At 43.3% G+C, this 12014-nt stretch overlaps 1 protein-coding gene across 1 annotated transcript; it reads right to left on the reverse strand.

Annotated features, from left to right (window-relative positions):
- Window positions 1–3706: 3706 nt before the first annotated feature.
- On the reverse strand, window positions 3707–4167 carry LOC123834601 (ATP synthase subunit f, mitochondrial-like). Its single transcript, XM_045863689.1, has 2 exons — window positions 4044–4167; window positions 3707–3735 (listed from the first exon to the last, which is right to left on the reverse strand). The coding sequence occupies exons 1-2, from the start codon at window positions 4165–4167 to the stop codon at window positions 3707–3709; spliced, it is 153 nt and encodes a 50-aa protein (XP_045719645.1).
- Between the last annotated feature and the right edge of the window lie 7847 nt (window positions 4168–12014).

Genomic DNA, 12014 nt, shown 5'->3' on the forward strand with positions numbered 1-12014 from the left:
AATACCAGCTGTCTTGGACAGTAAAAACCCCTATCAAGTTAGTTCTGTGCACTGGACATTGTCCATTCTCAGAACTAGTGAAAAACTCATGACATCAAGACTTGTAATTGGTCAGATGATCACAGTTGAGGCAATTTCTTATTCTGTGGGAATTCCAGTGCATTACAAACAAGTAACAACAGTAGCAACATACCTTGGGGGAAAGGTTTCAACACCTTTGGCAATGGCAAATTTTTATGTTTGTCAATACCGAGTCACTCTGCTCTATCAATTCATAATGTAGAGCATTTATGTTTATATAAGCAGCTATGGATTTTTTTAAAGGTTTTATTTATTTTGAGAGAGAAACAGAGAGAGTACAAGCCAGGGGAGTGGCAGGGGGAGAGGTAGAGGGACAAGCAGATTCCTGGCTGAGTGCGGGACTTGATCCCAGGACCCCAGGATCATGACCTGACCAAGCCACCCAGGTGTCCCAGCAACCATGGGTTCTTAGGAATTATGCCATACCTTTTAGTTTATGTTCAATAGTAGTGTCCAAAAAGCTTTTATTTGTTATTAAAAAAAAATCACCTGTGATAGCATGAATTCTGACCGTGTTACCCTTTTCTTGTTGCCTTTTCTTTCTTCTTTGAAATTCTTTATTCTGGGGATTTGCGATCAACCCCAGCTTTTCATGTGGTCTGCTGGCCATGCCCCTTTGCTCACACTGTCGAGAACATGTTTTTCTGCAAGTGAATGATCAGGTGGCCAGGATGTGGCTTCTGTGCATCAGAACATGGTAGCTGGTTTAGTGATTTATCTGATGGGAAATTTTCTCTGGAGGAGTCATGTTGATGATGTCCCTCTAATTCAGCTACCTCTGCTTCATTGAACACAACTAAAGCAGATTTGAAAGCAAATGGGAGACAATGTGGTAAACCACAGGCAGAAAGACAGCACTCTTGAGTATTCCTGACCAAATAAAGGCCTGACAAGGAAGAATATGTGTTGACAGCATTTCTTGGGACATGCTTCAAGGATCACATTAAAACATTTCCACAGGGTACAAGCTTCAATCAGCAGAAGGTGTTCTTATAGCCCAAGTACCACAGGGTCGAGTTTTCCAGTGACCCCAGCCTAGCAGCCAATATAAGGGCTGCTGGAGTAATTAAACAGATTTCATTAAGTGTCAGCAAAAGCTCCTGGCCAGCTATTAGAAAAACTTTTATGCATTATTACAGTCAGGTCCTTCCAAAAACATCCAGGCTAATCTAATTGAATTGGATATTGCAGTAAGGAAACATTTATTAAAAGGGAAGATTTGTCCTTCTGCCTTATGTGACAATGTTTTAAGAAATTCTGCTTTATTCGATTTGTAAAATATATAAGTGGTTGGGATAAATTCTTCCCAAGGACACTTCTCAGACAGATGTATATACTCTCTTCCAGAAGTTTTACTGACCTTTGGATTCATATTTACCTAACGTTAATTATCTACTATGTTAGGCATTGAATTCTAACAAACTCTACCATAGCTATTGGTCTCTCAATTTTATAATTGAGGAAAGGGGGACTCAGAGAGGTTAAATAATTTATCCTGGATCACACAGCCAGTAAATACACCCAGGTTGAAACATGCAAGCTAATTACATTCCCTTCTTACATTATTTTTATTATATGTTTTTAAAAAGCAGTTAGGGGGACCCGAGGTGGCTCAGTCAGGTGAGCGACCAACTCTTGATCTCGGCTCAGGTCTCGATCTCAGAGTTGTGAGCTCCAGTCAGCATTGGGCTCCACGCTGGGTGTGGATCCTACTTAAAAAAAAAAAGCAGTTGGTATTATGGGGTGTGTATTATCCTCATCACATTACTGAAGCCATATTCTACTTGATGTGAAAAATCTGTATGCTAATCACACTAGGAATTTGTTAATGGAATAATAAAACTATTTTTTAAGAAATAGACTTTATTATTATTTTTTAGAGAGAGACAGAGAGACCACAAGTTGGGGGGGGTGGGAGGGGCAGAGAGAGAGAGAGAGAGAACCCTAAGCAGGCTCCATGCTTAGCATGGAGCCCGATGTGGGGCTCGATCTCGTGACCCTGAGATCATGACCTGAGCCAAAATCAAGAGTCTGGTGTTTAACTGACTGAGCCACCCAGGCGCCCCAATAAAACTCTTTTCTTATCCCGGTTAGTCTATTATATATTTTTCTATTGACTTTACCAATGTGGAAGAAATGGGAACAATTTGAATAGGAAATATTTCTCCACAGACAACAAGGTGGGATATTTGGACTGTGGCCATTACAGTACATTTTAGAGATCATGGCTTTTATTTTCCTTTCATAACTCATGGAACTCTGGAGAGAAGCATGAAAGTAGGAACATGCATAGTTTTAATGGTTGCAGGAGGGCAAAAATTTGACAGACAAGAGCTTATAAACAATTTGGTTTCTCTTAGTGATGCTTTGGGTTGTTTGATGGTATCTCCTTGATATTTCAGTTTTAAGAGTTCACTGAACTCACAACATTGAAAGGAGACTGCCCATTCCTTTTACCTTAAGCTATCTTCAAGTTAATGATATTGACTAGACAAATAATTATCTTAAAAACTACAGAGAAATAAGTTCTCCAATTTCTCTGGTAATCCATGCATTCTAGTGTCAGGTGGTTATTTATTTATTTTTAGGTAGTTATTTTTTTTTTAATTGCACAGTGTCTAGAACAGTATCTAGCACATGATAGGCATTTAATAAATACTGAGTGAATAAAAGATTAAAGCATGAATCCATTTGTTATCCTCAGAGGAGATAGAATGACAAGAAGTCTCCCTGCAATGGTGAGATAAATTGAGACTAAGGGAAAATTGGATTAAAATCAGTGTAAAGTGGTGAAAAATGCCCTTCATATGTATTGGCTTTTTGGTATTAAAAAACCAAAATTTTAAAACAAAATTCTTTCAACAATAGAATAAAATAAATTTTAGTAGTTTTGTGATTCAAATAAAAATCACTATTAAGGGGATGCCTGGGTGGCTCAGTCTGTTAAGTGTCTGCCTTCAGCTCAGGTCACGGTCTCAGGATCCTGGGATCAAATCCTGTCTCTGGCTCCCTGCTCTGTGGGAAGCCTGCTTTTCCATCCCCCTCAGCACCCCTCATTCATGCTCTCTCTCTCACTCTCTCTCTCTCAAATAAATAAAATCTTCAAAAACAATCACTATTAAGTAGACATGGTAGGAGAATAACAACAATGGCATAAGAAATAGCAATAAAAAATACTTTATATTATAACATCCATATCATGCTTAGACTTGATGAAAGCAAACGCCGTATCAGAATCTTATGTCTCAAACCTGAGCTTCGTATGCACAAAAAAGATCCACAGCTGCATAATAAAGATATTGAAAAGTGATCTATATCATAACTTACTGCACAATTCAAAGACTGATCCCTAAGAAGTGTTAGGTGTGGTATAGAACAAAACAGCACAACTGAAGATTTGAAAACAGTACAGACACTGAAATTAATTGACCAAAGGAAAGACAGAACTTACAGTGTGAAAATAACCATGTTACTGGCTTGTTAAAACTTTATTTACTTACTTATTTCCATGAACCAGTCATCTTTTGTTAGGTGTTAATGCTTAATTAGGATATGAAAAGATTCAAGGGTGCCCAGCAAATGTCATGGTCAGGAATGCAGAACATGCCTCCACATTGGGCCCTCCTCAGTGGTACTTGTGTAGCTGCTCATGTTTGAGTTCCTTGTTAAGAAGGACAATAACTGGGGCACCTGGATGACTCAGTTGGTTAAGTGTCTGCCTTGGCTCAGGTCATGATCTCAGGGTCCTGGGATGAAGCCTGCTTCTCCCTCTCCCTCTGCCTGCCGCTCCCCCTGCTTGTGCTCTCTCTCATTGTCAAATAAATAAATAAAATCTTAAAAAAAAAAAAACAACAGTAGCTGAAAAGCACATAGGATGCCAGCCCCATACAAATCCCAGCCCCATACAAATAGGCGGCCCCCTTTTTTCACATTGACATCCTTGTTGTAATGCTAGCAGTAACCTCTCTGAACCGCCTCAGCAATGCCTTTAGGGGTGAAATCCTGCATCAGGATCCAGCTTGGCAGCTCTCCTAGTTTAACTAAGTCCATGAGCTTTTTCATCTTCATTGGTATGGATGATGCCATCTTGGAGTCCTGGGTGTCTGGCCTATTAACATTTTAAAGTCAACATTCTGCAGAGGATCTTAATAGGGCCTGGGGTTTCATAATACAACATATACTCAAAATGTCCAGAATACAATCCAGAATTACTGAACATAGAAAGTAGCAGGAAAATATGACCAATTTTCAAGTGAAAATAAGCAACGGATGCCAACTCTGAGATGATCCAGGTGTTGGGATTGCTAGGCTTTAAAACAGCTATTATAATCACCCTTCCGGAGTGAAAGTGAACACATTTGAAGTGAACTAAAGATTCTGAGGGAGGAAATGGAAAGTATAAATGAAAGAGCCCCATGGAGATTTTAGAACTGAAAAATACAATGTGTGAAGTAAAAGTGAGCCCACTGGATGGCAGAATTTAGAGACTGATCAATAGAAATCATCCAAAGTAAAGAACTGAAGAGAAAATATTTTTTAAAAATGAACAGATCATCAGGTACCTATGGGATAATATTTTAAGATATAACATATGTGTCATTGCAGTCCCCAAAAGAAAAAGAGACTGGTTCAGAAAAAATATTTGAAGAAAACTTCCCAATATGGTGAAACATATAACGTTACAAAATAAACTCAAAGAAAAACACACCAGGCACATTATAATCAAACTGCTGAAAACCAGAGGTAAAGAAAAAAAAGATCTTGAAAGCAGCCAGAGAAGAATAACACATTACACAGAGCCTAGAAGACAGTGGCACAAGGTCTTTAAACTGCTTAAAGAAAAGAACCGAGAATTCTACATCTACTGAAAATATCCTTTAGGAATGACAGTGACATAAAGATATCCTTAGAGTAAGAAAACTAACAAAATTCATTGCTGGCAGACTTGCTCTAAAAGAAATGATAAAGGGAGTTCTTCAAGCTAAAGGGAAATGATTCCAGAGGTAAAGTTGCAAGAGCAGGAATGAAGGAGGAACAAACGCATGTTTGGATAAATGTAGTGGAACATTTTTTCTCCATAAGTTATTTAAAATTTTTATTGATTTATTTTTTGAGGGAGGGAGGGGCAGAGGGAGAGGGAGAATCTCAAGCAGGTTCCATGCCCAGCATGGAGCCCAATGTGGGGCTCGGTCCCACGACCCCAAGATCACGACCTGAGCCGAAATCAAGAGTTGGACGCTCAACCGACTGAGCCACCCAGGCGCCCCTCCTCAAAAGTTATTTAAAAGCTATATGGCTCTTCACAGCAAAAATATAAGATTGGTGGGGGTTTCCATGCATGTAGATATAATGTAAGTGGCAACTACAACATGAAAGGGGGGGTAGGGTAAAGAGAGACTTTGATAACTATTAGGCTTCTTCCACATTTTAGGCAGCTAAAGGTTATGTAGGTATATTGTACTCCCTATAGACAGTACACACAAAGAGTGAAATTTACTGTATGTAAATTTGAAACCCAGAGTACTTTAAGGACTCTTATAAATAACTGAACTTGAAAGGAAAAAATTAGAGAAGATTTTGCAGTTTTGTAGCATTTGTTGAGAAGCGGAAGTTTTGTCAACTCAAGCATAAGAAGCACATAGGGTCTTACTCTGAAATCAATGATTTATCCTCATGTTTTCACCACAGACTATGTAGTTTCAGTGTTCTTCAAGTTCAGCTCAATAGAAGTGTTTGACAGTTGGCATCGTATACCTGGCCAGATAATTAAATGGTGTTATTTCCCATTATCAGCTTTGAGAAAGCCTGCAATTAAGCATTTTATAATTTTTTTTTAAAGATTTTATTTATTTATTTGACACAGAGAGAGAGAGAGCACAAGCAGGGGAGTGGCAGGCAGAGGTAGAGGGAGAAGCAGGCTCCCCGCAGAGCAGGGGGAGCCTGATGTGGGACTCGATCCCAGGACCCTGGGATCATGACCTGAGCTGAAGGCAGTCGCTTAACCAACTGAGCCACCCACGCGCCCTATAATGTTTTTATAATCTTTTTTTTATTAAAGATTTTATTTATTTATTTGACAGAGAGACACACAGCGAGAGAGGGAACACAAGCAGGGGGAGTGGGAGAGAGAGAAACAGGCTTCCCGTGGAGCAGGGAACCTGATGTGGGGCTCGATCCCAGGACCCTGGGATGATAACCTGAGCCGAGGCAGCCGCTTAACGACTGAGCCACCCAGGCGCCCCATGTCTTTTCTTTTTGATCTTGGTTTCTGGTGACTTTTATTCCTCAGTTTTCCTTTGGATTGAAAAATTACTGATTGGGAGACATTTGAAAAAGATGATGCTGGATTAATACATGAAGCCATATAATAGGATAAACTCCTATTACAAACTCCTATTATAAGTTCCTACTATCTCTATATACTGTTATGAAATGGGTTCCAGATATGCTATTAAGTGCAAAAGACAAGATGGAGAAAAGTATATATTAAATGCCACTGTTCATCGAAGGAGATGCATGTGGGTGTGGACACATTTGCTTTTTTTATATAAAAACAACAAACCTCAAAAGCAATGGAAACTGTGGTAAGCAGAATTCTAAGATCGCCCCCAGTGTTTTGTCCTCCTAGGATATATGCCCTGTATCAGCTTCTGCCCTTGGGTGTGGGTGAGGTTGGTCAATATGATGTTCTCCTGCTGGCCTGGAAGAAAGAAATCAGCCATGTTAGGAAGTGCATACGGGGGTACCCAGGCTGCTAGGACCTGAGGGAGACCTCTAGAGCCAAGAACAACTCCAGGACAACAGTCTGCATGAAAGGAGGGACCTAAGTCCTACAACCCTAAGGAACTGAATGGGCTTCAAAGATGACTCTGAGTTCTAGATGAGACTGCAGTCCTGGATGCCACCTCCATTTCAGCTTTGTGAGGCCTTGAATGGAAAACTCTGTCTTTAGCTCAGGTGTCTGGGCCCACAGAAACTAGGGGATAATCAGTATATTTTGTTTTAAGCCACTAAGTTTGTGGCATTTGCTACCTAGCAATAGCAAATGAATACAGACACATAGTCCAATACCTGCAGAAAACTTAATGGAAAAGGGGGACGGGTGGGGGAATGACAGTTTTATATCTGTATTTATCTATTTAGTTAGTTTTGAATTTCAGATCATGTAGATATATTATCTAAGATAAAGTTAAATGAAGAAGAAAACAACCCAAGAGCTGACCACCAAAGAGTTACTGAAGGCTGTTGACGCACGCAATCCTGCCCCCTACTTGTGAGTTCTCTGGATGCTGTGGAAACTACCACACACACTATAGCTCATACTGTGCTTAGGCTGGTGTGCCACGAAACAATTCCTCACGAAGACTGGGACATCCCGGCTGCCAGAGAAAGAGAGTGTAGAGGTGAGATCTTAGCATCCTTTTGAGGAACGTGCTCAAGAGGACATGGAAGGATAGATTGTGCCATCCAGAATGCTTCTCCCTCCTCCACCGTTTGGAACGACCCTCCCCTGTCCCCCTGAAGAACAGGGTCCCTCTCAAAGAATCATGTTCTTGCCCTGTGAGAAGTGCCTTTTGTATGTTCTCATCAAGGACTACACTTTTGAAATAGTTTGGTAATATTTACTCAGCCAGTACCAGTTATGAATATGGGCAGTGGGGGAAGAAGTCAATGGAGAAAGGGAAATGGATAAAACAAGGCCTCAAATGAAAATAAGGCGTAGCAGGAAAACTATACAAATAAGAATGGTACCTCTGAAAGAAACAGACAAGAACAAGTCAGAACAGGTAAAGATATAAACAAATTGGGAGATTGAGAGGAGGTTATAGATCAAGACCCTTGGTTGCAAGTATAAGAAATGTGATTCCAACTAGCTAAAGTAAAAAAGAGAATTTATTGGATCATGGAATTGAAAAGTTCTCCCCTTGAGGGGCAGGGTGGAATGTTACAGCACCAGGTTTATTTCTTTACAGATTAGCAATCCCCAAAGAAAGTTTGTACTTTTCCTCCCTGCCCCGCCTCCACCCCCCCCCACCCCCGCCCAATAATTCTGACAAGGGTTTCATTGGTTTGGCTTGGTTCACAAGCCCATGCCTGATGTGTTTACTGTGCACTGGCCAACCATCCATACCCAGCTTTGGAGGAGAGGGGAGCCAGTCCACTGGAGTTACATGGACTAGAGGTGGGAGAGGGGCCATTCCTCCAAAGAAGACTGAGGTATAAGGGATCTGGGTAGGTAAAAGCAACAGATGTCTGCTCTACGGGGGAAGTTTAGGGGCTACAAACTTGATCAACATAAAAAGAAGAAGGTCAAAAATACATCCTCTGGGTGTGAGGAGAAATTAAGAGGAAGAGGAAACAAAGAGAGGAAAACATTTGGCATCAATGCAGTGGGAGTCTACAGAGATTAGTAAAATAATCACTGAGTGGCCCTGAGGGCCCAATTAAAGCTAGATAGCGTGGATTTGTCATTAAGTCATTAAACCCTGTTTCCAGTAGACTCAGAGCAGGAGGAAAGAAAGGACATTTTACTGTAGCTTTCCCAGGGCTGGGGATTGGCCTAAGGGTGGAGAAGTCAGGTGCTAGCAAAGTCATGGCTAAGATAGGGTCCAGGCCGAGGCATGACGAAGGGGAAACTAGAGGGTGGCTGGAGGACTAAGAAGCCGGGAGGGGCAAGGCCTGAATGTCAGGAGGCCGATAAAAAGCAGTTTTACCAGGAGCAGTGGGATATAGAGGATGACGAACATGTTTTCTGGAAATGCAAGGTATGTGGGCAAAAACAGAAGTTCTAGGGAGAGTCACAGCTAACTGTCAGGGGACTTCTGCTGACTGGCTTCTTTGGGGAGCAGGTCCTGAAATGGAGTTGGGAGGGCAAAAGGCTTATTGAGAAGGTAACACCAGTGAACAGAGGAGGGTGAGAAGTAGGATTGGCCGGTGTGGGGGGGATCGGACCATGATGCAGACTTGTGGCCACGCAGGAAAGAACACGAACGCCGCTTGAAAGCAAGGCAGACTCTGGAGGAGCAAACAGCTGGAGGCTGTCAGCTAATTGCCCTCCTCACAGCTGGTCAGCTGGTCCTTTCTTGAAGGGGAATCTGAGCGTACCCCAGCCCCCACAGGTACCTTTGTGCAAACCAGAAAGAGGCGCCTCCACTAGGAGTTTACAGCTCTGTGGGGACATGGCTTGGTGAACATAAGGAGACTCTGATTGTATTTGGAGGGGAGGGGAGGGAGACCTGGGTGCCTAGCTGGGTGAGTAGGCAGCACTTACCCATCTAGGCACCTTGGACAATGAACAAACTGCAGAACTAGAAGCAGTGACCCGGATGGACACACTGCGAGACCCATGGCCGTAGTGGCCACCTCCCTTCCCTTCTCAACAGAACCCGGGCTACGTCCTCCCTCTCCCCACACAGGGCAAAATGATTTCCTCCCAGGTCCTGACAAATCTAAACCCATCATGGTAACCCCATCCTCTTTGCCAGAGATTGGCTCAGGAATTTGGGTTTAAGCCAATCACTTGGGGCCTTCCCTTGTTACTGGGGTGGGCATATGACCTAAACTGGTCCACTCAGATGTGATTGGAGGAGAATTCCCACTCCCACCCCTCACCTGCCCTGGGACAACAGCAAGGGAACATGCGGTGCCAGGTGCTCCTCGCGGCCACCCTAAACTCTTGGGGGGAGCCAGGCTTCGGATCGAGTCTACAGAGTGGGGAGATCCTTGATCCTTGGATCCCTGATGGGCGGTGTCAAGTTGCTCAACCACGTAGCCGTGAGATGTGATCCACCCTTGACAATCCTTAGTATGTAAGATCGATACCCTTATCAGTTAAACCAGCCTACACTGGAGTTTAGATTCTTACAGCCCCAAGTATCCTAACTGACATTAGAGGAGTTTTCTGAGCCGTTAAGCTGGGAGGAGCCCCAGAGGGATGGCAGAAGAAACAGTGGAGGGGCAGCTTTTGGTTAACATCACGGAGTAAGGTGGCTAACTTTCCTTGAAGTTGGTAAATAATAGTGATCTGGGCAAGGGATAGTGTAAAGAGAGGTGGGATATTTTAAAAGAGGGGTGTTGCTAGGGATTGGGAAACAATATGCAGTAGTGATTAAAAGCATGGGCTCTGGGCTTAGAAAGCTGAAGTTTATTTTCTGGCTGTTGTGTCACTTTGGACAACTTAATCTCTCTGGACCACAATTTCTTTATCTGTAAAAGGATGGTTATAAGGATTGAATAGGGTAATACTTATCAGGCACCTAGTACATAGTGAAACTCAATAGTAATTACTTTAAAAACTTCTGTCAGATGAATGGAGACTGTTTTTAGTAATTACTTTAAAAACTTCTGTCAGATGAATGGAGACTATTTTTCAACTAAAATCGCACCGTTGAGCAAAAACTCTAAACAATCCCTTTTGTATCCAGGAGAAAGGCTAAAGGATTGGGATGAAAGAACTGGAAATGCTGCTCCTGAGGATGTGAGCACTGGGAAAGAGAGTGAATTTATGGGATTTGATTTTGTCCTGTCTGTGGATTGGAAGTTGAGAACCACGGGCTCAGAGGAGCGTGGGATGCAGGAGGAGGTGACCCGTGCTTCTGAGAACAGGAATGAGTAGAACCGAGGTGTGTGGGTGTGACGGCATGGGGCGGGTGGCTGCTGCAATATGTCGGTCGAAATGGGGCAACAGTTGCCGGAAGCGAGCTGGAGAGTCCTGCAAAAGGGAGGCAGTGGTGGGGTGATAAACAAGGGGCCTCCGTGTTGGAAGATTTCACAGACTGACCACATCCAGAGCTCTGGAGAGGTCAACACAGCCAGCTAGGGTCTTGGCTCTCGCACTGGCGGAGAATACCCGCCCTAATGTTAGTGACCAGCAATAGCTTAAAAAGGGGATCGCATCTCCCATTTCAAGGGAGTGTATGTTGCTTTTCTAACTTTCTTCGGGCTGTGGTGGTTTGCACGGCACATACAGTGTCTGAAATAAGCCCACTATGGGCATCCACCTCTGCAGTTTGCAGGGCTGTGGGGCCAGTTACCAGGGAAGGGAAGCTCACTCCCTTTTCTCCTCAAGGGGCCTGTGGTTAACGCGCTGCCAGGTCACTAGCAGTTTGTAATCGTGTTTGTGTCCACTGTGGTGAGTTCCCTAGGGAGATGCGGGGAATTCTGGAGACAGCGGCGCTGCAGAACTGCCTGTGTCCAGAGGTCACTCCGTTGCTCTGCTGGGGTCAGAGAAGCAGGGAGAAGAGTTGGGGGGACATGGAGTGCCGGCATGAGAGTGTTTGCCAAGATCAAAATGTTCCCCATTGCTGCGAGCAGTTGAGATCTTGGAACCTGGAATCACACAGTCCCAGCTCCAGCAGGGCCTCTGGCAATAGCCCCAGTGTCTTCAGCTACAGACACCACCTCTGTGAGTGCCAAGAAAAGCAAACACAGGCCCCAGATCTCCTGTTGCACCAATTGGAATGAAGCCCACAGCAGAGGAGCTGAGCTGTGAGGACAGTCTTCCCATAGCTCTTGATTTTCCGCCATCCTTTCCCCATCCGAATCGAACGAACAAACAACACACTTGTAATAAAATTTGCAGGTGTGGCCGGTTTATATTCTGGGATTCTCTTTTGATCAAATTCCTACAGGACACTGGGATAAAATGGTGAATAAAGCTGGATAATGCTGTATTTCCCAGACGTTTGAGACTGAATAGGAGGGGAAGAATCCTGGAAAAGCAGAGATTTCATTCCACTCCTAGGAGCTGGTTCTTTGTAGTGGTCCAGGATGGTATCACTCAAATGCCTACCAGCCAGCCCTTGGGAAACATATTCCATGTTCTCTTCTTAGGAGTGGAGATGGGGGTGGGGAGCGAAGGTTTCTGTAAAGCTTAAAGAGCGAGGCAATAAAGTGGCATCTTAAAATCCTGCCGTCCAAGATTGGCAATAAAA

Source organism: Mirounga angustirostris, unplaced genomic scaffold (assembly GCF_029215605.1).
Source record: "Mirounga angustirostris isolate CCGP_5_RB_7025 unplaced genomic scaffold, mMirAng1.0.hap1 SCAF_1, whole genome shotgun sequence".
In the NCBI taxonomy this organism is placed as follows: domain Eukaryota; kingdom Metazoa; phylum Chordata; class Mammalia; order Carnivora; family Phocidae; genus Mirounga; species Mirounga angustirostris.

Coding starts and splice junctions, on each gene's coding strand:
- LOC123834601 (XM_045863689.1), bottom strand. CDS start 4,167: ATGGCATCATCCATACCAATGAAGATGAAAAAGCTCATGGACTTAGTT. Junction 3,736..4,043: donor TGCTGAGGCGGTTCAGAGAG/GTTACTGCTAGC, acceptor ACAAGGAACTCA/AACATGAGCAGCTACACAAG.